Source organism: Betta splendens, chromosome 11 (assembly GCF_900634795.4).
Source record: "Betta splendens chromosome 11, fBetSpl5.4, whole genome shotgun sequence".
Lineage (NCBI taxonomy): Eukaryota > Metazoa > Chordata > Actinopteri > Anabantiformes > Osphronemidae > Betta > Betta splendens.
The window spans coordinates 12,713,992-12,739,333 of NC_040891.2; the positions used below are offsets into that span (position 1 = coordinate 12,713,992).

The 25,342-nt window shown below is 49.6% G+C and overlaps 1 protein-coding gene across 7 annotated transcripts in view; it reads left to right on the forward strand.

Moving 5' to 3' along the window:
* Nucleotides 1-25,342, forward strand: part of ext1c (exostoses (multiple) 1c) — a 54,093-nt gene that overhangs the window by 20,640 nt on the left and 8,111 nt on the right. For 6 of the 7 annotated variants that reach the window (XM_055512946.1, XM_055512945.1, XM_055512944.1 and 3 more), the window contains one exon: nucleotides 23,102-23,212. The exons of the other annotated variant lie outside the window; for it this stretch is intronic. In XM_055512946.1, the coding sequence (XP_055368921.1) occupies nucleotides 23,102-23,212 (111 nt within the window). The remainder of the gene's footprint in view (nucleotides 1-23,101; nucleotides 23,213-25,342) is intronic. 7 annotated transcript variants of the gene reach the window in all.

The window sequence follows — 25,342 nt, forward strand, 5'->3', positions numbered from 1 at the left end:
ACGGAAAAGGGGCGAAGAAAGAGGCGGATATTTAGTGGAGACAAAAGGTGCCAGTGAAAGCGAGTCTCCGTGAGGAGTGTGCGCTAGGTGTGCGCTAGGTGTGTTTGTGTTGCTTGGACGCGAGGCAGAGATCAGAGCGACTGCAGGGATGTGTATAAAATCAGAATGCTGACTGTATCGCAGCGGCGCTCGTGTGCGCGGAGGCGCTGGAACTCGCGGCCGTGAAGCAACTCAAGGTTGCTGAAAGCGAAGGGGGAGCAATCAGGCTTCAAAACCTGGGGTAACGGTCCGGGATGAACGCAGCATGCTAATCAGAGCCGCGAGGCGAGAGGCCGCAGGAAAACAGCCGTTTAGCAGCACATCGGCTTCGCTGGAAGTTGGAGGGAAGCGCTTTGGAACCGCTCTCGTGCACGTGGAGCCGCAAGAGGAAGCGTGCAAGCTCGTACGCTGCAACTGCAGCGCGAGGTTCCCCTCGCAGGGCTTTAGTGCAGCAGCACGGCTTTAAAATAACATGTGCGTGTGTGGACTTTGGCCGGCGAGGGCGAAGGCTCTAATTAGGGCCCTGCAGAGCGGTGCCTGTGAAGACGCCGGGGTCGCGCCTGCCCGCGCGTGCGGTTTGCGTGGCCCGGCTCGGCCTCGCTCCGTTTAGAATACGTGGAAACGAGGGGCGGCCTTGTGTTGTTTTCCTCCTCTCCAGCCTCGGAACACGTCGGGCTCCATCGCCCGCTGTGCTTTTGTCAAATTCGGTCAAATGCGCTCATGAAGTCGCCGTGTCTCGCGGTGCAGCGGAGGTTATTACCCTCCATGTTCCTCCTCAGCCAGCGGCTGCGGGCTTGTTTTAAGATGCTGCATCCAGTCTTATGAACACGGGATTAAATTACACCGTGTGGAGCTGTGAAAAGGGTTTCTCGTAGTGACAAATACGGCTCTGCAGTCGTCCCCTAGTGCTGCATGCGCTGCCGCTCCTTTCGCTTCATTTGCTGTCGCCGTATAATCGCTATCACTTCCAGCCTCTGCGTCTCCAGCGTAGCTGGTGAACGCTAGCAGCTACGGCGCTCGCCTAGCGGCTGCTCTGAGGCCCGGCTAACGTCTGAAGCCTGCGTTTGTGCGTTGTGTCTCTTCTGAACTGTCAAAACCGTTTCCTCTGACACTCTGCACTCGTCAAGCCGTCGTCGTGACGGCCCGTAATCCCCGACCGTCTGACAGATTCTGTCCCCGGTGCGTGAATGCAGTGAAGGCGTCAGGAGGTGCTCTGAGCGCTGTGATTTGAATAAGACCTGCTTGTTGAGAAGTTATTCCGATGTGGCGGCAAATGGCTTGATACAAGCAAACCCGTGGTTGATGTTCAGGCCGTAGCAACGACGACGAGGCCCGAAGGCACTGGGTCACGAACAGGCGGCTGGTATGTGACCCAGAAAACGAGAGGTGACACATCTGGTCCCACGTTTGACTTAACATCACAGAAAAATCAGTCCAATGATGGTGCTTCCTACATTCAACAAAAGAATGAGGTCCACAACCATATGTCTTTCAGCAGCTGGTGAAATCTAAACACGCAGCTGAAAGACGAGAATTACAGACCTGAATTGAGTGTTCGTGCTGTGTTGAGGAGGTGAAACTCGCAGCAGCACGATTTCCCGTTCACCGTCGCAGCGAGTAGCGGTTGCAAACGGGTTAATCGTGTTCAGGAGGACTTCACTGCAGGGCACGTTCTGCCTGTTTATTCCACCCAGCCACAGTTTTACGTTTCCCACCAATATCATGTTTATTTCACCCTTCAGCCTGATGTGACTTCCACCAATTCTGGCGAGAACTCGATGTCAGGGTTTGGAGCCAATTTTGACATGTCGGCGTCTAAGTGATTATTATGTTTAAGCCGTGTTTGTGAAAGAGGGAGGCGTCTCATCTCGCTCTAAAAAGTTATGTTTGCAAGGTCACAAAATCAATTTGCCTTCAACAGATGGGAGCGATGTGTCTGGCTGGAATGATACCTCGGAGGAGCGCTCGGCGCTGGCAGAGCTTCCCGTTCCTCCGCTGCAGCGTCCGGGCTGCTCGTCTCAAAGGCAGCGAAACCACAGCTTTCATTCCCCAGTCTTGAAAACATGAAATGATTGTGGCGAAACGCACACCATTCATAACCTGCGGTCCGTCCGTCACGGCCTCATTCTCCTGTTCAACCACTGCTCGCTGTCGTCTTCGCAGTTCACCACTTCCCCCTGCTGCTATTTCAGAGTTTCTCATCAGTCCAGCGCTTCCATTTTTCAAAATGGGTTATAATTTGTCTGTCAAGTCTGAGTTTATTCACTGTGACAAAGGCTTCTTGTTTACAAGTGACACAAGAGACGCAGTGCCCAATTTGGGAATTGAGGTCTCAGTGGCTCAGAGCCGGACAGGCTTCACCAAACATCAACAGTGCCTCTAAACATCTGTGAAGATTCTGTCATCCAGGTCATGGTTTTCCCAAAGGTGCTGTTGAGCCGCGACCGGACTTGCTGTTACTTCTCGTAGCCGTGCCTCCCTCCATCTGACAGGCTGTGGTTAGGGTTAGGGCCGCCGCTGACCGCTGGGCTTTTCATACACAGGTATCAGAAGACGTGTCTGGTGAGCGGATCTGCCCCACCCAGCCTTCAGCTCCGCCTGGGACCTCTGCTGCTCAGAGGCCGAGCCGCTAGCCTGTAGTGCCGCCGCTAGCCTGTAGTGCCGCCGCTAGCCTGTAGTGCCGCCGCTAGCCTGTAGCACAGCCGCTAGCCTGTAGCACAGCCGCTAGCCTGTAGCATCGCTGCTAGCCTGTAGCGCCGCCGCTAGCCTGTAGCGCCGCCGCTAGCCTGTAGCGCAGCCGCTAGCCTGTAGCGCCGCCGCTAGCCTGTAGCATGGCTGTGTGCGTGGATGAACACGCAGCTTACAGTAATTCTCTCACTCTCAGCTTGATATATGCATCATCTGCACAACCCTGTAACCTTTATCTCAGCACTTTGTCATCCTCCGCTCGCTGCGTTTCTTCCTCCCACTGTTGACTGCCAGCTTCCTCACATTTTTCTGAGCCCCAGTATGCATAATGTATCAGCTCACCCTGGTTCCCCCCGTGAAGGAAACTTTTCTGACAGCACAGTGGCGTCTGTGCTGTCTCGCACACCATTGTGTTAGCTGCACATGCACATGAATGCACACACGCACGCTCGCGAACGCTGATGAACAGTCGCCTTGTTGCTATGCACTGTGTGAAAGGTTAAAGGAGGTCAGGCTGTGCAGCGTATTAGTTTATAGATATCCGATCTGTGATGTGAAGAGGAAACGGACGTTACTTCCCCCGCTGCTGGTGAGTAACTCCAGTACGGCCCTAAGTGAGTGATGCGAGCATCAGATCCTCATTCCTCAATTACTGCAGCTGCTCTTGTTTTCTCTTTTAAAAGTCCACTCTACCTGTATATTAGCGAACGCCTCCGGCCTGATGGGCGTGTATCAGTTTTGTGGAGGACGGCCGCTCGGCCCCAGGGCGCTCCCACTGGTGTGGATGTCGTCTTAATGGCTGCCCATTCAGCGCCCTAATCGCGCCCTTTATCAACCCCGGCCAACACCAGCGCAATCATAGCAGGAAAAGCCTCTGGCGACCTCGCTCGCTTTTGTCCAGGCCAACTGGAGCGTAAGAGCTTTGACAATGACAGTGCAGGTGGGGGAGAGAAACGGAGAGAGACACTGAGACGGACAGATCTCTGCCTGAGTGCAGTTGAGCTGGACCTTCAGCTCCCTGAGTTTCCCTTTTTGCTTTTATTTGACCTTTGCAGTCGGCACATGTGGAGCATATGCTGGAGGCAGATGTGGGCTATTATTTTGGGATATTTTGGGATTTTGGTTGGATGGGATCTAACAATTGTAAATTCAGAAAATTTACCAAAATGTAATGTAAGGGAAGTCAAGATGTCATTACTCACAGGCAGTAAACAGACCAGATCTCAATTAATTTGTCCCAAACGAGATTTCATTTAAGCACTTCCACGCAGGATTCCTGAATTGCCTGAGATACGTCCTGTGAAATTAGGTCAGAAAATATTGTGCCGCGTAAGTTCGCAGTGAGATGAAAAGGCTTTTTAATAACAGATTTTTCCGTGGCTTTGATGTGAAATTAAGCCGTCTGATTGGCTGCTCTCTAGATGAATGACTGATGCATAGTGATAATCCCAACCACCAAAGGGTCCATATGGCCTTGATAATATATACTGTATATTATATATCTGCATTAACATTATCTATGTATCATGCTCTCAATAACACAGTGGGTTTTTGGGGTTAAACTGGGATTTGGATGAAGGAGTATCTAAGCAACTTCTCTAACTATTTTAAAATCCTTGGTGCTTAATTATTTTTTTCCTCATACATTATATTTAGAGTGCATGAATCATTACTAGTTTAGTGAATGTGTTTTCAAATAGCTATGTCTGTCCCATCTGTTTCCAGATTTGATTTGCCTGACACATGTAAATCAGCTGAACAGCCAATGTGTTGCAAACTAACATGAGTGACATTCACTGTGATCAGAGGTTGTGTTTGTCCGACCGGTACGAGGAATCCTGCAGCTGCGCTCGTGACAACAAAGCGGATAAAATCAAGTCATTCCCAACCTTCCCTGTTTCTTCTCCGTTCATTCTGTAGCTGCGCAGAAGTTAATTGGCCTGACAGACGACAGACTGTCTCACTTCTGGTTGTTTGAAAAGGCATTAGCAACGGAAAACGCACCGTTCACAGACATTGTTGAAATCGAACTCGTCTTTCATCCCATTATCTGAGCAGAGGAGCAGCTCCGTACCTTTTTATTTTTTTATGTTAAATAAGTAGCTTGACTTATTATAGCAGCCTAAGCATAAGTAGAACACAAAGTCCTTGTCCTGAGTCAGAGGGCTTTGAAACTAGACCTCGCGTATTCTGACTGTTGGTTCTGAATGCACTGCCTAAACTCTGCAAAGTGGACGTTACAAATGACAAAATAGCTACTATACCGGTTTCTGTATTGCGCAGTGAAGCCTCACCTGTTTTTTTTTTTTTTTTTTTGCTTGCTTTGCAATGTAATACTGTTTGTGTGTCAAAGTGCAGGTGTGTGTGTCTGTGTGTGCGTGCGGACTGCCGTAGTCGACCCCGGCAGCAGACAGTACAGCGCGCGTGCCCCAGATAAAGGCTTTTATTCCTCCACCTAGCAAATGAAGGAGAGCATGAGTTACTCATGAGTTCTAGTGTTGCGCTCTTATTTAACGATAGCGGTGTCGGGCCTAAAGTCTGTGCCTTTTTCCTGCCTTCGTCACAGTCCAAAGTTCCCCTCCGTCGCTCGCGGAGCGTCTCACTCGTTTGTCCGCGCCACCGACACCCAGCGCAGCTTCACTTGGAGTGTGTGATGCATGGCGTGCTGCACCTCCTTGTCAGATGGCCTGCTACACTGAACAGTCCCCTACAACAGGAACCGGCGCCGGCACCGATTACACGCACGCTGCCAGGCCGTGACAAACGAGCCTCACGCCGCCGCCGCCTGTTCCACCTGAACGTCTCTGTGCAGATTAAACGTTCACACTGCAGCAGGTCCTGACTCATTCCAAGCCTTCGCTCATTTCAGTCCTCATTTCCTTTACATTTAACACACCATTAACCGTATTAAGTTCAAAGCCGTTCTCTGCTCCGCGGTCCTAATGATGAAGCCATCTATGCTCGTCCGTCTCCCTCATGAAGCAGGTGCTTCAGGTCAGATTAGGGCAAAACTGCGCATTCTAATACAGGGAGGCAACACAGGTCTGATAATGTAATCAAATCAAAGAGAAATCAAAATAAAAAGGTGTTTCTCACAAAAGCACAAAATTGCAAATGGTGCTATAGAAACATGTTATTTTGCATAAATCATCTAAGAAGCATTAAACTCTGTACAACTTTATCAAAGAGAAATTACAGACCTATAGCCTGAACAACCGAACCAAATGGACCGAACAGCCGAACCCTGTAGCCACGAGCGATTATTAATTACAGTATTAAACAATAAGCTGTGTTCCTTGTTCCTTGCTTGACCTCCTCCTCTTGGCTTTTCCTGGAGCCATTCATCTTCACCCTGCCGTATTTATTTCCTGCAGTGCTATGCTGATACCGTTCCCGCTTTTGGCTTGCTGTTGGCATGTACTATGAGCACCTCCAATAGCCCGTGGTGGCCTTCAGTGTCCCTCCCAGCCTCTCACCCAGCGCTAAGCACCGCATTACAGGCATACATACATATCACCCTAATGCCCCACCTCACACTTCCTGTCCTTGCTGCTGCTCTTTAAACGTACGCACACACACACGCGCACGCGCACACACACACAGGTCATGTTTCTCGCCCGCTAGCATCCAGCTGTCCCCTGGTTATCATTCGGTCTCTCTGACCACTGGCAACCCTTAAGTGACTTTGTCTCATTTAACGGTGAGTTCAGTCTTGACACACTTCGTTCTGTTCTTTTTGTAGTTGTTCATGTCTTCTTTGACTTTTACATGTTTTTACATCAGTTTGTCCCTCTTAACTTGGTTTCTTTTCACTTTTCTTCCAGTTATGTCTCATATCCCCCCTGTAATTTCCTCTTTTTGTCTCTCTTCCTCCATATGTCCCAAAATCAGGATGTGCACAAAATCCACCCTAAAATGATTGTGTGACTGAGGTCATTATGTCAACAGCGGCCAGTGGATTCAAACCCACGCCCAGCCAGCTGAAAGCGATTGTGTTCAATGATTTTTGCTTAACTAGGAGGTTTTTTAGCATTGGAAGTAATTGGATAGTGAGTAATACCTTAAGGGATGAGCAGAGATGGAGGAGCGTTGCAGAAAAGGGAGACCTGGGTGGAGCAGAGTGACTAAGCTGCATATTGTGGCTTTCACACTGATATATGGGACCATCAAGAGTGAATCTGGAGCACGATGTTACATACTGTTGTTTGTGTGTTTTGTCGTTTTTTATAATTCTTATCCGGGGGAAGCGAAAACAACTTAATGATCTAAAACACAAGAGAAAGCAGGTGATAAACTGTGGCCTGCATCCTCCTTTTCCCTGCGTTTGCAGGAACCTGGTGCTTTCACATCCTCGACACATCGCAACGCGCCGCGCTGCCTTTGTTTTGCCTGCACCCGCGCAGCCTCTGCCCACTTACAACGCGCATGCAAGCACTTAAACACACTCTGTCACACTCCATCATGGCCTCTAATAGGGTACAGGCTGATGGAGCGGCCAGGCCTGCTCAGCAGACAGTGGCAGAGTGAATCTATATTCAGTCTCTGCTCTTCTTCTTACTCCTCTGGAGCCTGATGAACTCAAGGGAATCCATGGAGCCAATAAATGTCCCGTGATATATTGAGGCACCCTCCCTGGAATGGAATCCATACTCCACAGGGCACGGACTGTGTGTGTGTAGGCTGGATGTCAGGATGTGGTCATTTTCTATTTGTGTTTGTGAGGCTCGGGGCATGTGTGCATGTGTTAATAGTTTTCTGTGTGTAAGAGTCAGAAGGAGAAAAATAGAATGGATTAAAGCCAGTCTTTGTTTTGCTCCGTGCTGCAGCTTAGTGTCCCATAAAAATGCATGTTTCTGGAGTGTTCCTGCTGCATGGCCTTAGTGCAATGCTAATTAAATAAGTGCTGCTTTATTGATCGCTGTAGGAAAATTCTCTTAACTCGGACGTCGGGGACAGCGATGGGACAGGTAGCATCCGTGTTGTTGGCGATGGCGAGTCCGGCATTTTGACGCTTTTTAGAGGGTTTATTTTGGCTGAGGTGAGTGAATTAAGGTCATATCCACATTCCTATAAAGTCTTAACCGAGGTGCAGTGCAGTAACAATTACAAGAGAGGCCACCATGAAACCAAATGAATACCCCGTGTAATGGATTATCCAGCTTTGTTGAATATTTTATGTCGGCAAAAGGCTTCTTAGCCTGAAATGATAAGACGGACAATTCAGTGTGTGATTAGACTCTGGTGGCTGAGCACAGACCTGGGAACGGGAAGGAAGATGAGCATAAAAAGATGAGCGTGTCCTGATGTCCAGACCTCCGCTGACTGGAGTCTGGGCCGGTGCGGTGACATGATTCCATGCACTCGCTGCCTCAGTGTGTACCTGCGCTGCTTAACACCTGCAGCTCCTTAATTCATTAAGTCAATAATCTATTGCTTGTACTGGAATTGCTTGGCTCAGTGGATATTGGCTGGAAAGCTGCTTGACTGAAGGCGTCACCGGCGGGACTCATAAGTCAAAGAAAGAAAGAAGCTAAAGGCATAGCTACATTATGGGTTTTTAACTCTCCTCCACTTCTTTATCGGCTCTGCCCTCCCTCTTTCCATCGCTCCTCTTTCTTACGGTAATGCTTTATTGATCTGTGTTGGGAAAAGATGGAGCTAATTCTCAGCTCAGCCGTGGGCTCGCTGCACTGGGTCGTCCCTGATGTTTCCCTCTTCTCCCCCGGCCGGACCCGCTCTCCTCCCGGCTTCTTCTGCCGCTGGCTTCGCCGACAGCCGATCGCCGGGCGGATCTGTCTCTTCGGCGAGCGCCGCTAACGAGGGCAGATTGCACGCGCGCCGTACGAGTGAAGCGAACTGGTAAAAGCCGTGATTTGATGCTCGGAGACTCTCGGCAGTGTGGAAAAAACAAATCAGCGGCAGCTTCACATTTACAAATGATAAACAAATTCAATTTAACAATGATTCTGAAAGGTTCTTTTCTCTCTGCTTGTCATTCTGAGGGGCTTCTACTCAGGGAATCATAAAAGTGTATACAAATCAAATGAGCTCTAGGTTCAATCACGAAGCTGCTCATTAAGTCATAGGCGGCTCTTGATTATAATCCCTCAGCTGCAGCAGAAGTGTGAGCAGCGCCAGCCGCACAAACACAAAAGCACAGAATGAGGCTTATTAATGCCAGGTTGATTTTACACCATCAGCTTAAAGAAAAACGAAAAGAAACCAGCAACTAGTCGGTGAGAGGAGCGGCACCATTGAAAAACAAAGGCACTCCGCCCACAGGTGAAATGATGAATGTCGGGAAACGGCTCAACTGTCTGGTTCACATGCAGAGAGTGGACACAGACGCAGACATTTCCGCCCGTACGGACCCGAGGCCACGGCCGTCCCTTCGTTTTCTCGCCGTATCCCACTGATGCTCATTCCTCCCGTCATTCATCACCTCGCTGCCAAGCGGCGAGTTGTGCGAAGCACAGTGACTACATTTAAACTGCAGCCATTAGAGTCGTTCTCCGAGGGTGGAGAGTTACAAATGGCGCCTGCACCGTTTTATTTTAAAAAGGAAAGCGCGGCCTAATGGAAGCCATCTGTTTGGGTTTATTTGTTTGGATTCAAATTAAGTTTGAAGACAAATGAAATCATGCACATAAATTACTGAGGATACAAATAAAACAAAATAAATAAATGTTTTATCTCGTCGGCTGGAACCATCTTGTGCATATCACTGCGAAGGCAAATGGCTTATTTCGCCCTCATCTCCACGACCTGCTTGATGTCATTGAGGGGCTAATTGCGTGTTCGCATGTCTCTCTCAAACAGGAAGGTGTCTTTGATGGAGCCGTCAAAGGCAGGAGTGCCGGGTTCATCTGAAGCGCTCGGCGTGCGGCCGGACCTCGGCTTTCTCTTTCCTCCAAAGACCCCCGAGATGCACGTGTGCAAAAGGCTGGAGGTCCTGGACGTGTTTACGATCCAACCGAGACGTGACATTTTAAGAAGGCTCCATTCAAATCTGCTCCCCGTCCTCCCATCGCGCTCTCGCGCTCCCTTTCATTCGGCGCTCCAGCGTTTCGCATCGCGCCTTCTCATCCTCCTCTGCATCCTTCCCCACCTGAATATGTTAATTCACATGCCTCTAAACACGCACACGCCGCGCTAGGTGTCAATCACCATTTTGTTTTCGTTACACGTTCCTTATCTAGCCTCTCCAGATGTGTGAGGGATGACGAACCGGGGAGCGAGCACGTCTCCGCGCTGCTTTTGGCTGCGGTCGACTCTCTTCCAGTGAGCTCTCCCCAGAGGCTGCAGGAGTTCTGCTCTTGTTTCACGACCAAACGAAACTCCGATTGGCTCGAGGGCTGTTCCCCGCGTGCCAGTCAAGTCGTCTGACTTAATTAACCACTAATCTCTCAGCTGTCAGCTTCTGAGGCGGGCGCTGGAATGGCTTCAATCTCCCGCGCCTCTCTGTACGTTTTCCCGAGGGCTGCAGGGTCCCTGCAGAGACCCGCCCCCCTCGCACCACACAGCGCCAGCGCCACATTCCCAGCGCCGTCCCACTCTGACAGCCAGCTAACATCAGCCGCCCACAGGAAATTGAAAGCTGGGTTGGGGAGAGTGACAAGCCGCTGTATTATTTTTTTTTTTTTGCTAAAGTGTTAAAAAAAGCAGCACAAGTCACCCCTACGTGGAGGGAGCGGGTGATGGACAGCTGGGCAGGAATATAATGAATTTCTCTGTAATGGAGGGAGGGGTTGGGGGAATATTGATGTCAGCGCCTGTGCCTCTGTAGTCATCAGCTAGTCTTCGTTGGGTTGCACAGGATAATTAGTCTGCATGTCAGCTGAAACGTTTCCAGTGTTCCTGCCTCCTGTGCCGCTACGCGCCCCAACCCAGCAACGGTTGGGCCTCAGCACAGCTCTACCTCTTTGTGTGGCAGTAGCATTGTGGGTAAAACAGCCCTGAGAGCTCTGACTAAGTTAATTCCGTGTACAGTGTCACTTTTCATTTTTTTTCCCCCAGTTGACGGTTTTCCCCCATTTTCTCTCTTTTGATCTTCGTATTAATATCTGTCCTCTGTAACCGCTCCGGGCACTTCTCTGGCGTTATGTACTGAGACCTATTTGCATATTTGTTGAATATGCTTTCTCGTGTCTGCTTATGTGTTGGTTTTGCGCCGTGAGTCGTCTGATGGGAGACGCCCCCGGGGGGCGCTCGGTGGGGGGGGCGCAGGGGCCTTTGTAGCGTGGCCCCACATGCTGCACGAGTCTTGTTTAATTGCTGGCTATCACTTCCCTGCTGCTCTTTTCAGGCCTCTTTCTCAGACCTCTCCTTGGTTTTCCCGTCCTCACTCGCCGCCTCCTCTAATTCCTGTACTGGGTCGTCTTCTACGAACCTGTGCTCCTACTTTCTCCTCCACGCGTCTATTCCCCTGTCTGCCTGCGCTCACCTCACCCCCTCATTGTGGGGCGACTGTTATCGGAGGTGGCTGCTGGCTCATCCACAGCTCAATTAGACGTAAACAAACATTTGGACATCTCCCTCCTGAGCCTCTCTCCCGTCGCTCTCTTCCATTTTATTTCCTCCAACGAGGACGAGACGAGTTCCTTTCTGTGTCTGTGCTGACAGAACAAAAATGAAAAACGATATATTTGTATAAGATTCGAGGAGAAGCGAGGGAGAGGTAGAATAAGGAAACAGCGTTGTCAGAGCGAAGGAATATGTTGGAGACAGAGGGATTAACAGGGACAGATTTACCAGTGGAAGCCGTGTTTCAGGAGCAGATGGCAAATGAAACCTTATAAGGATTTCTTTCATTACTCTGAGGTGTTTTATACATAGCACTTACATAAAGCACACATTTTGTTTTTAATGAGATGGTAATGAAAGTACTACAACCCAAATATGACCGTGCTGATGGAACAACTTACTCACGAGCCTGAAACCAGTGCCGGGTCTCTTTTACATTAGTCAAATGAGGCGATAAAGAAACGCACACGGAGCCGCACCTCCTCTAGATCCAACGCTCGGTCGCTCAATACAACGTCTGTGATCAAATATAAGCAGGAAGTGGCCGAGCGGCTGTGGTTTCAGTTCACCTTGATCCAGAGGAGGAAAAACCGGTTGGAGTAGAGGCGAACCTGGAGCTCCAGCTCTGTTTACGCTGGTCTGAGAGCTGCTGGGGAGAGAATGACTGGCTTTATAGCTCTGTTTACTCCTCGTAGCACAGCATTAAACTGGGAAGTGAATCAGTGCGTTCGCTCGTCTTTCTGTGTGCGTATGCTGATCTTTGCTGCTTCTTCATGCATTTCTATGTGAATTTAGATGTATATGGGCTTTTGTGTGGGTGTATTTATGTGTATATTAATGCACAAGCACACGTACTCGCAATCCCTCGCTCCCCTAGAGGTGCCGTGTAGATGATTGTGCAGGAAGATGCTCTCTCAGCTCCATGTCTAATTAATTTTCCGCCTCATTTTGTGTGTTTGTGCAGCGTGCGTGTGTGGGCCCGGCTGCGCATTGTGGCCTTTGCCAGCGCTAAAAACGAGAGCGAATAATTTGAAGTGAATGTGAAATATTTACAGGCGCCTGAAATATTGGTGCCGCAGAGGGTGGAGGAGCGCGAGCGAGGGGCTGTGACAGGTGTGTGATCCTCTGGGTTTCCAGCCGCCGAACCGGGGACGTGTTATGTTTGTGGGACGCTGATGTGAATCTCAAAGTGCTGATGAAAGTTGTCACCTTGTGTGTGTGATTGTCTCGTTTTCCTGGATGAACCCCACCGACTGCCAACATCTAGAGTTCAGTAGTTCTTTATTGTACTGGAGTAAATCATTGCAAGGTGCTGATGCTGAGAGTTTCCATCGACAGTTTTAATGTTTGGTGCTAATGCTATAATGTGTGCAGGCTCAGGTTGTTTCCATCTCATCTCCTGTTGTTTTATCCGTTTTTCACATGAAGTCACCAGACTGCGTCGTGAACGCGTGTACGTTTGCACCACGTTGGCTGCGATTGTTTGGTCGCACCTTAAATGTCAGCGTCACACGGGGACAGATGTTTCGGGGGGTCTGCGATGACGAGACGGTGTTAATGTGTTAATTGTACTACGTGCGCGCTTGTGTGTTGGGTCGTGGGAAGTGTGTGGATACGGGGATCACGCTGAGCGCTGCGATACGCTCGCTATTACTTACTGAGACGCTCAGACACGCTCCACATATTAACAACAGCGACCTCAGCGGGGTTCAGCCGCTCTGTAGCACCTCCTGTTGGTACAGCTGTATTTACTCATTAATCACTTGTCTGCCGTGAATGTACAATGCACCTCCAGCCCAGAGCTACCACACATCACGCGATTACGCCTCACGCAGTCAACATGAAAGTCCTTCAGCCACGTTTCAAAGGCCGCACATACACCGTGTGCTGTTACCTCACATAGAGGTGAACAGCGAGGATCAAACTGTTGATGCTTTTGAAAAACCCGCTTACGACGCAGCAATAAGAGGCGCATTAATTACCCGAAGCGAGTAGTTTTTGAAGGAAATGATTTGTCTGCGCGCGCCGTTGTGCTCATTAGTTCCTCTGGATGCCGCGCGAACCTGCGTTTGTCACCGAATCCATCACGTCTGAATGTGTCGCCGGCTGCTGCTGCGAGCGCAGCAGTCGGGGCCCCCCGCCCCCTCGGCAAATCCCCATTTAACCCACACTGCTATGTCATCAAGTAATCAAATAAAGTAGCGGGAATTGCATGAATTGAAAAGAAAAATGTGCTATTGAAGGAGAAGCCAACTGGAAAGCAATCCGATGCTGTGTGGTCAACAGCTGGCACTTGTGGAAAACACTGATAATTTATTCTGTTGGAGGGTGGGTGCGTTTTAATGGGGCTCTCTGACAGGAATACAGCTGTAAGACAAGTTCTGCATTCATTTCTTCATCTCTAAATCTTTCTCTGCCAACCGAACATGTACAGAGAAGAGCTGTGTGTTCCCAAAAAGCAGTGGTTGTGGATGGGAGCTGTAAAATGAGCGTTGGCCTGCAGGTTTCACCCCAGACGTCTGTAAACTGAAGGCGAATCCGTTTTGTGTCGGTTGGAAACGCGTTTCCGGTGTTATGCTATGTATTTCCAGCTTGTTTACCGGCGGCCGGCCAGGACGCGGCCTCGCAGCGGAACGTTGTGCGGAGGCTCTGGAGCGAGGCCAGTTCCTCCACACTGCTCCCACTGTCTCGTCCCTGCACCGAGAGCTGCACTGAGGAGGTGGCGGCCGTCGGGGAGCACCGGCGTGAATGCGTCTTTGTGAGGGATGAAGTGTCGACCGTGAAAGGCTCGTGTCATGAGCAGGGCCTATAGGCTGCTGTTCTACAGAGCAGCACGGCCTCAAAGCCGTTTGATCTGTGGTACTGGGAACAACAGAGAACGGGTTTATCAGAGAGATAATCATTTTTAGGGGTAATAAGCAGAATAAAAGCCCACCGGAGGTCCTGAGGTGGAAGCGAGAGCATATGGTTGAGTTGCCACCAGGCTGTGTGTGTTCAGGGACCTGACCTCCCGTCGTCCTTGTGGAGACAACAGCGCGCCTCGTTCTCACCTTAAGAGACAGCGTGATCGCGTTGCACCGGTGCATAAATGAATCTGCATCACTCCCATGGCTGGATACGGTTGAATGTGGCTGTGTGTGACCGCGATTGTCGTCACACAGACAGTTGTACCGCTGCCCTGAAGCAGACCTTCAGTCAGGGGGCAGAAGGTGACCCTCCGAAAGCGATGAGCTTCGTGTGAATGTAGGTGGACAGACCCGGGGAGGAAATAATGCAAATGTTTCCTTTTGCTGCCTTTTATAAAGTCTCCTCAGATCAACGGTCGTCCTGTGTTTTGGGAGATCAGGGTATTTCAGATATCGACATCACACCTGGGCCTTTGGGCTTCAAGTCAACACAGTTGAGGAGAGGAAATATGTACAGCCATGTTTTATTTATATAGCCTAATATTGTGAATTATACATTGTATATATCAGAGAGAAAAGACCCACAGTTAAGGAATCATTCCACATTTTGCTAGCTTAGCATGTTAGCGTAGCGTGTTGTGTTGGGCTGTTCCTGGGTCAGTCTAGTGGGGGCCGTGGGAGGCTTAAACAGAGTCAGGCTGGTTGTTATGTCCTGGGCCTGAGATACACAGCTAATAAACACACACATTCACACAGATCTGGTGCCAAGCGAAGGCTCAGCATTCCATAAATGCCTCCCGGAGACGTGTGGTGATGGATAGCAGGGACACAGAAACTCAATGGGTCCAGCTCAGCTGACTTCACGTAATGTGGTGTTTATTCAGCGCTATGTGGTATAAACATCCCCTGTTTGTTAGTTTAGATAAGAGTCAGACGTCCGTGGCGTTTTGTACCCGGAACTCGTAAAGGCGTCGGGAGGACGGAGCAGAAAGCCATTAGACTCACGCACACGCCATGCTTCTCGAGTGCTAACACCCACACACAACACAGCCGGCTCCAGTGACCTGACCTCTTGTGTCAACTGTTTATCTGAGCAATGTGTGTTTATGCAGGTGTCGCACACGCAGGCACGCCGACGCCACGCGTCCGTGCTCACATTTACATTCACAGTTTGACTTCTCCCTCAATCTACTGCAAGTACTGCAACGTGTCACCAGGACCCAACGAGGAAAGGCCACGACACACACCCGGACAGGAAAACGCAAAGACAGACATTTACAAGCTGTCCCTAATAAACACCCACGGGAATTCTTCCCGTTCCCCGTGCACGAGGAAATGTTTGAAATATAAACTACAAGGATCTGCAGGACGTGAGCACAGAGACAGATGCACGTCGGGATCGTATGTAGATTACCAATCAGAGGCTACGCTAGCGCGGCGCTAATCTGCAGCACCTCGACACGCGCTGCATCATCCAGGTAGAGATGTGCATATGCACTGATCTGTCGGAGCGCGACCCCCGCGGCGGCGGCGGCGGCGCTGACTGATGAACGCGCTGGGCGTCGGCGCCGTAAAACAAAAGGCTGCAGCGCAGATGAGCTGCCAGGCGAGCATCCAGTGATGGATTTCACCAGCAGCGCGTTTGCTGCTGAGAAGCCAGCGTTTAGTCTCACACGCTCCTCCTTCTTCTCTTAATTCCTCCACTTCTTCCTTGTTCTCGTTCTCCTTGCATCATTTTGTTTGCTTTTTGCATATCCAGCCTGTTGCCCCTTCTCCATTCTCCTTATTCTCCTTCAGCCTTATGAAAGGTGACTGACTCATGTTTATGACCCTCACAAAGCAGCGCCTGCTCTCTGCCCATCCCGTTCTGTCACTTTCGCTCTTCCCTTTCTTCTCTGCTCCACTTGTCTGCACACGTTGTCTGCGGCGAACTTGCCTCACGCTCTTTCTCTTTTTTTTTTTATTCCCATTCGATATCTCCCGCAGGTGAAAGGTCACCGCGAGCTCCAATATCCTCTACGCTCGTCTCTGAAATGAGTGCTGTGGGTGTCAGACAGACAGAAAATTGTCACATTTGTGCTTTATTTTGACTCGTCGCAGCTGAAAGGTTTTCACCAGCTGAATCCGCTCCTGCTTCTTTTGTTGTTTCCCCACTTTTGTTTGTGAACTTTGTGTTTGCGCTTCAGTCGGACGAGCGGCTTAATAACCGTCGCCGGTCGACGCCGACAGATCGGCGTTAAGCTAGGCTTCGATCGTGACTGCGTTGGGTGCTGTCGGTGCAGACTGCGGCTCACACAAATATGCAAAACCCCCTAAACCATGTGACTATTAATAGAAGGTGAAATATCACGCAGACAGATTATGTTCTCAGCAGGGAGCCTCAGCCGAGAGTTTTCCTCGACGATCTTTAGTAAGTCCCACTCGACAATACACAACAAGCTCTCCCCAACAACAATCTGGGTTAATAACATGCAATTACTGTGCATATGTTTCGTTTTGCTCTTTCAAGTCGAGAAGCATGAAGGATGAATACGAGCGGGCGCTTCAAGTGCGAAGCGGTGTTGGGTCCAGTGGACCACGTCCGCCATCGCAGTCGCCCACGATAAGTCTCACGATCGGCAGCTTTGAACTTGTTTTTAGCGATTTGCATTGCAGCAATTAAATATTAACGGTGCGCGTTGGGTTTGCGGCGAGGAAAGTTGAACTTTCTTCACGGGACAAGCAGGAGCCTTGAATCATAAGTTCAGTCAGTAGGAGGACTGGGTCCCGCTTTTTGACCATGAAGCTTTACAGTATGATGAACGAGCAGACTTCACGAACAGAGGCTCTATTTAGAGACGGCTCCATAAAACAAGCAGCCATCCACTGTTTTATGTTTTGCCGTAAAACATAAGGTCAGCGCCATTCGAGGCTCAAAATGAGATTCGTTCAAGGGGCAGTGAATCTCCTCTGACATGACGTTCATTAAGGTGTAAAGAAGCCAGACGAGTGTTTAATCCAAGTCTGGAAGCGCTTTGTGGTTGAATTTTACAATCACACGTGTTCTTCAGGCAGAACACGGCGTCATGTGTTAACACACGAGCCGTTTGAAGCTTTGTTTCTGTTCTTACAGACGACTGATGAGTGAAGACGCTGATCCTTCGGTCTCTGCAAACTTTCAAAAGGAGCCTCCGCATGTCGGCCGTACCTATTGTGGCCCCACCTGTGCGTGGGTGCTATTGGTGCAGCTGCTCGTCTATATGTGGCACTATTTGTTCAGAGCCAAAATAGCCTTAATGACTGCGCGTTTGACGCCGACTTCTCCAAAGCGCCTCCATTGTCACTGGTGTAATGTCTGTTTGGCTTAATGGCCCAGACGCAGTCCAGCAATGAGCGTGTTGCAGTTGATGGGATTTGTCTGCCTGTGCGCGTCCTTGTGTGCCTGTGTGCATTGTTGTTAATAGACTACCTAGCGGGCTGCCAGTTGGCTCGTTTCATCCCAGGGACCAGAATCTGCCGATTGTCAGGCAGGAAACAAACAGGAGATTTGTTGGCACCTTGGCGTGGGTACGAAATTAAAGGCGCACAAAGACGCACGCGTGCATGAATTCGTACTGTACACGCAACGCCGCAGCGTCCGCGTGCGGGGAGGAAATCTTAACGGGAGCACACTGTCATTGATGTGTAAATTCACCATGAATAATTCCCCTCCCGTCTCACCCGACGGACCCCGTTGACGTGCGCTGGCTGCTCCTGCTTCCACCTCCTTCCTGTATCATTCCATCCCAGCATCATCACTTATGAAGCTCAGTGATGAAGGACTCTCCTTCTCAGCGTTTTCTGAGCCCCCCGTGATGGGGATACAGGATAAAATATCCAGACGTAGTGGGAAATGGAAGCGAGGTTGTGGCCTGTGTGCGCATGTAAAGCAGCAGAAGTGGAGGAGTCCTCGCTCTGCTCAGCGCAGCTCTATATTTATATGCAGAAAACCTGATTTCAGATCAGTCACGCTAGACTTGCAGCAGACACCTACTGCATGCTGGGGGAGGCAGACAGTCACTGAGCTCTTTCTGCCGCTCCCCTCCAGCCCTCTCCACGCGCCGTGTCATTTTCTGTCCCCTTCTGCAGTGTTTCCGTGTCCCTGTGGACCCTCTGCTGTGTCCATGTTTCTCCTCACCAACAGAGAGAGAGCACTTTCAGCCATACTTTACGTGTACTGTAGTTCACAACCAACCACATTGATGAGATAGTTAATTTGGGGCTCTGTCTCCTACTTGTTTATTTATGTGATCCTGTCTTTCTAAAACTCTTCTATAGAATTCTTGAACCACTTAATGGCACAAATAAGTATTTTGAACTCGGATTGTTCTGTTCTGCTTCTCTGAGTTATCACATAACTGTGGGCCTCTCCCTACTTAAGTAATATGATATCACTCCTGGAGTAGCATGTATTTTATACATAACACACTGGACCAACTGTTCATAATCAATTAATTGATTAATACATACCATAATAACTTCTTTGGATACCTCTCTACATAACTGTGGTTTAAGTAATTACACCACATTGGCCTTATTTTACATGCTACTTTAATCCTGAACTGACGAGTCGTGGGTCTGGAGCCTTGAAGCACTTGCAGTTTTAGCCAGAATGTGACTTCAGTCTCAAATAATGAGCAAACTCATGTTGAGCTCGTTTCACACTATCTTGGCTCCAACTGTCAGATCACTTACCAACTCACCAAAGCATTAGTGGAAGTTGTATTTTTTTCTTGTAGTTAGTCTTTTAGTTCAGCCTTTATCCTCTTCTCTCTGTCGTCCGTTCGCTCATTAGTGACGCTAAGATCTCGCTCCTCCACTTTCTCCCTGTTCCGTCCTGATGGACCCACACCAGCGCCACAGACTTCACGGTCATATTTATGTGCTGCTGTGTTTTTAGCCTAATGGACAGACAGCTGTGCTCCCATTTCTATATATAACCAGCCATCCGCATGATGAAGTTAGTCACACCCTCTCTGGCTGCTACAAGCATCTAAGGAGTAATGTGTGCTGGGTCCGTGGCGATAAAACCTTAAACGCTTACGTCTTAATCTGTCGTATTTTGCTGCTGGAGCCTCTTTGCTCAGAAACCTGCACTTATTTTGCTGTTTTTCATTTAATCGTGATTTAGCTAAACCTAAAAAAGTGGGTTTATGTAAAATTAAACCTACATTAAATAGATTTAGTGAAAAGCATTTTGATAAGCCTTGAAACTACTTAAAATACTTTATTTAATGTAGCCTTAATCTGCATAAAACCACAATTCTGTGGTGAAGTGAGTGGAGGACAAATATGAGTGAAAGTGAAACGTATTTTCATCTGCTGCAGAGCTGTTTCAGTACATTATATATTTATTTTCTGGGGGAAAGCAGGAAGACAGTGACATAGTTCTCCTGCAACATTTATTCTATGAATTGAGTCTTTCACGGGGCTTGGAAGTTAAGAACGTTACAATGGTCTCACTCATTGTGAGTTTAACTTCAGAAAATGCCTCAAATTCCCATTGCATCATTTTTTAAAATACTTTTGTAGGTAATTCTGTTCGGCTGCGTGTGTGCACGTGTGTGTGCACGTGTGCGTGCGTGTGCGTGTGTGCGTGTGCACTGGATTAAGGTGTAAGTAACAGTGTTAGGGGATCAGCTGACGATGGGGTCGTGTCCATTCAGATTACACAGCTTAGTCCTGCTGCCACAGAGTAATTAACAAGAGATGGAGGAAGGGAAACAGATAAAGGGTCAGTTTGAATGGAGAGTGGTATTAAAGGCAACCTGCTCGAGCCAACGGGAACACACTCTGCAGAGGAGGGACCGTGTGTAATGACAGGCTGCCGGCGGTCAGAGTATTTGTGTATATGATGAGCGTGCACGGAGTCCAAAGACAACAACCCATAGGATATAAGAGGGTTGGACTGGACGTGTGGCCGGTCCAGCCGGGTTCAGGACCTCTAGAAAGTCAACAGAGAGGAGCTACAGGAGCGGCAGCAGCACTGAGACCCAAACGCCTGCAGACGCGTAGCAACACAAAAGCTTGAGCCTCTGTTAGAGGTGCACGCTGCCGCTCGAACCCCTACGAAGTCAGAGGAAAATCACGCTCCGTGTTGGAACGATGATGCAACGGAAGTTAAACGACATCTTGCTCAGCCCGCGCTTCTAATTGATACCGTGCCACTCCGTGCAAACAGTTGACGCAGCCGTGCCGGATGCTGGCGCTGAGCAGGGCTCTGACAAATGTTCTGCCTTTGTACGCAGACATGTGCACTGCTTGTTCCCAGGAGATACAGGACAGAGGAATTGCACTGTAGCTTAAACAACATGGTGCAACATGATTATTATTATTAGATTCAAACAACTGTAATGCAACTGCAAAATAGTAAACAAATAATCCGCAAAATCAAGGGAAATGCGCAAACAATTATTTTATTAATTGTGTTCATCTGAACTGAATGTTGAAGTCGTAACCATCTCATGTCCGTCCACTGTTTCAGGTGAGGACAGCATAGAGAGAAACTGGCAAAAGCAACTGTTCCTTTGCTGCCGTAGGATGAGGATCATGTTATAATGTTATTTTAAAGGCAGTCGTGAGCTGACGCCAGCGTAAATGATACCGTTACCTGATTATTACTGTAGCGGAGTTATTCAGGGATGGAGGCTGTCTCATTAGCATCCTGACTGCATCGCATGTTACTGGCTGATGAATAATGTATGCTCCGCTCATTGTTAGACATTTTTTACCAGATGATGTAAAAATTCCTCTCCTCTCTCTCTCTTTTTTTTTTTTTAAAGCAGGTTAAGAAAGACAAATATAAACAGATTTATTATTAGTATAGCTGTAATTTAACTCCAACTCCTGAGGAACAATGACTCACGCAGCGCACTGTCAGGTAGAGGAAACAAAAGTGAGCTAAACACAAAGGGAGAAAGAGAAAATCACTTCTTTTTGGGCCGGCACTCGAGCCCTCAGCGGTAATGACTCCTGGTAACAGAGGAAGACAAAGCTGTGTGGCAGGAAATCCATTAGTGAGTCTGCTGCTAGATAGAAAGGAGACACAGAGGAATGGTGGCTTTTGATTCTGCACCGGCGGCGTCACAAATAACTGGCCTGGGAGAGTGAGGCTGCTGGCAGGAGTCCGGTCCCGGGTGGGTAACTAATGTGAGAACCGCCGCTGTGCAGCGGAGTGTTTGGGTCGGGACGGGTCAGGACGAGGACGGAGACGCTGTGGGGACGGCTGCACGTGCACGTCTACGGTAGCAGGAAAGCAGGAAGCAGAGCCTCCAGCCGAAACAGAAGTTCCTTATGGTCAATGTGCTAAATGCAGCTCAGATGTGCAGGACGCCGGCCTCAGATCGTATCGGAATCGTTGCGGCTCTGCGGAAGAATTTCCGTTTTGTGATTAGTTACACCAGACCGTCGGCCGATTAAGAAGCCGAAGGATTGGAAACAGAAGAAGCGAGCGAGAAACCGCGACGCGAATAAGGACGAGTGATGGACGGAGACGGCTTATCTGTCCATCTGCTGTTAAGACTGTGTGTGTGTGTGTGTGTGTGTGTGTGTGTGTGTGTGTGTGTGTGTGTGTGTGTGTGTGTGTGTGTGTGTGTGTGTGTGTGTGTGTGTGTGTGTGTGTGTGTGTGTGTGTGTGTGTGTGTGTGTGTGTGTGTGTGTGTGTGTGTGTGTGTCTGGACACACGTCGGCCCGTCGGTTTTCCTGACGTGGAGGTTAGATGAGAAAATAAAGTGCAGGTTATGGGAGCTGCTGCTCCAGACGAAGAGCGGCGCGAACGCTCGTCTCTCCCGCTATCGGTTTTCTCTCCATTTAACGCGAGCGGAGCCTGGAAGACCTCGTTTCTGCGCTCGCTGAAACGTGATCTGTCTGCGTGACCGCTCCCCGCGTCTCTGTTTGCTTCCCGTTTGCATTCCTCTCGCCCGTAAATCCCGTTTCTGCTGCACTTCAAGGTCCGGCCGCCGTTTCCCTGCCTGCGTCGCTTCCTGCTCCTCCCGACGGCCCGCGTGGCGGAGGTCACGCGACCTCTCGCCTCCAGTCAGAGCTGCTGTTCTGCGACGCTCTCCTCCTTTTTCCCATGATTCCCGGCGGCTGCAGCTGCCAGCGTTGTACATATTTCTCTCCAAATTGCGCCGTCTCCTTCCTTCTCTGCCGCTTTTCACACTCTCATTTTCTTTTGCTGTCAAACAGCCTCTTTGTCTCCTTCCACCTCGCTGTGTGTCACACGTCCCGACACCCTCCCACTGTTTGTCCACTGAAGCACAGTTTTGGCAGCTGCAGTCACACAGCTGGTTCATATGCAGCAGTTATTCTAATGTTACGTCTATCTCAGTATCGGAGCAGTTCAGTATTCACTTATGGATGTTATATTTATTTAGATTGTTTTAGGATTGCATTTATTTAAAAGCTTTGATTAATTTGAGCTTTTTCTAATTATCATGAAGCAAAAAGATCCAGCGAGGGATATTTATACGAGCATTTATACGTCGGCACCACAAGTAAACCCTTCACCCGTACTGTGTGTCCTCTCTAAAGCAGCAGTAACTTCTGTCTGAGGCCAAAACACTGGGATTTTAGCCTCACCCCCGCTTCCTGCACCTCCCATTGCGTTTCTGCAGCTCCAGCTCATCGTTTAAGACGTTTGCATCCTCCTGCACAGAACACCTGTTAGCTGTATATAGTACTAATTACACCTTTGCACATAAAAGCTGTTGGTGCTGCACGTGCGCAGGTCCAATGCCGTGTAAAAGCAGCAGTTACCAGTCTGTGCTGCCGTTTCTGCTGTGTGAGCTGTCGGCACCGTTTCGCTGGTCCAGCTCTTATTGTGCTCGATGAAGTGTAAACAGGAATGAAGAGTATTGACAGTGGCCGGTTAGTAGCGCACAGACAGAGGAGCACACTGACACGCTGCTGACATCTGACCTTTACAGGAAGCAGAGTGCGGATCAACTAACCAGAAGCTGCTGTCAGTCAAGGAGCATCCGCCGCGCCGTCCCAGCTCCTCTGCTTCTGCTCAGTCGGTATCGATTGAATAGTTGGGGGTGAGTGGACATAAAAAGGGTGAGGCAGCAGGGAAGTGGTGAAAGGGCCGCGCGAAGAGCACTCCTGTTTATTGTAGGAAAAGCGTCAGATCGGAGGCAAAATGGAGGGCGGGGGGAAAGGTGAAGCTTTGGTGGTGGAGGGTGAAGCTGGAGACGCGGCGGCGGCGGAGACAACACAAACGCACACAGTTGGCGTCTCAGTGTGGTGCCGTCCTGATGACAGCGGCGTCACACTGTGCCTGGGGCTTTGACATGAAGGAGAGCCTGCTGTGTGAGGGGGCACCAGGTGTCTCTGTTTGTGTCCTGGTATGAGACCACAGCAATATAAAAATAACATGGACCCACATGAGAGGGAGTGTGTGCAGCAGCGGCTGGCACCGCACAATCAACTTCTGTCCTTCAGACACACACCGGCTCCATCTTCACTGATAAATATTTAACTATAGAGGTCTATGGGAAACTGGGCAGAGGAAAGTGTGTGTGTGTGCGCGTGCGTGTGTGTGCGTGTGTGTGTGGAAGGTGCACGGTGGGATGCGGATGTGTACATAATCAGAAGTCATCAAACAACACGAGAGCTCCCCCTGCAATCACGAGCATATAAATAGGAAGGAGCCCATGAACATACACTCACCCGCTGATTGATCGAGGCGCTAATCCTGAATCTGTCCCTGGAAGCTGAGGTTCTGACCAGCGCCGGATAACACCGTGCACCACGGAGCAGCGCCGGTGCCGTGCGGCTCCATGCATCTCGATTTCCCACATTAACATGCAGGGAGTTGAGGGCCCCACGCGCAGGAGAGCGCGGTGAGTCATAGTTACTTAACGCGGCCACAGCTACTCACACACTGACTCACTTATTTGTTCCATTTGTCACACACACACACACACACACACACACACACACACACACACACACACGCACGCAGCAGCTCAGGTTTGTTAACGCGCATAAACCACTGCTGCAGCTGAAATATTTGCAGGCGACCGATGCTGGGAAGAGGAGAGAGACAGAGCAAAGCTTTGGACGTGTGTTGTTAGAGACAAAGTGCTGTTAAATGATTTACTTCATTCCCCCATTAACAGGCAGCAGCAGCCTGACCTGCACAGGCCGCCGTCTGAAGCCCCAAGGAAATGATGAATCCATCACGCACACACACACACACACAATGCCTGCGTTTTGTGCGTCTGCGTTTCATCCGTTCATATTTACTGTGCGCTCACACAGACACCATTTAGACCCGTGTCTCCAGCATCGAGTGCAGCTGTATCGACCGACGCCATCGTCAGCTATGAAATCCAGCGTTTATTCTCGCCCGGGGAGCCAGCGGGGCCTGCGTCTCGTCACTCGTGAACGCGCGTTTGGATTAACGGCGGGCATATTTCACTCCGACATTCCTTGTGTAAATAAACAGGCTGGATGCAGGATGGGGACGATGGGCCGAGGGCTCCTCCATAAGAGCCTGCTTGTTTCCTGATGTGAGAGGCTGCTTGTCCGTGGCTGCTCCACTCGGCCCATGAAGGAGTGCTTTGACGCAGGCCTTGTCCATGTGGCTGCTTTCACACAGCACCAGTGTGAAACCCGAGCGCGGCGCGGTGGACCTCGCTCAGTGGGAGCGGCTCCGAGGGTTCGGGCCACGTTGTCTACATCACAAATGAATGGAGAACAGAGATTAGGGCATATTTAGTCACGGGCTCAGTGATGGATGCGGTTTCAAACATACAGTATCGTTCTGTAGCGGTGCCAACGTGTCTGAGGGGAAAAAAACCTGGAAGATCAACGACTGCACATAATCTGGGCCATTATGACTGAATATCTGAATGGGAAAGCCACAAAAAGTCCTTGTGGGTTTAATGCGTGGTGTTAAATATCATATATCAGGAGGAGGTCACGTCTCCACGCTGGCAGGTTATTAATGAGACTTCTTCAGTGTCACTTGGTTGTTTTTAGGATTTTATTTCTAAGCCACCGATCCATTTATTTCGACAGTTACTTTTATAAAGGAGCTCCCACATCAGCATCAGCAGTGTGTCCGTGTGCGTTCACACTGTGGAGGCCTGTGGAACGTCTCGTTGAGCCCTCGTATGACTTGTTTCCTGCTGAATGAGTGATAACCTATGCATATTGTGTGT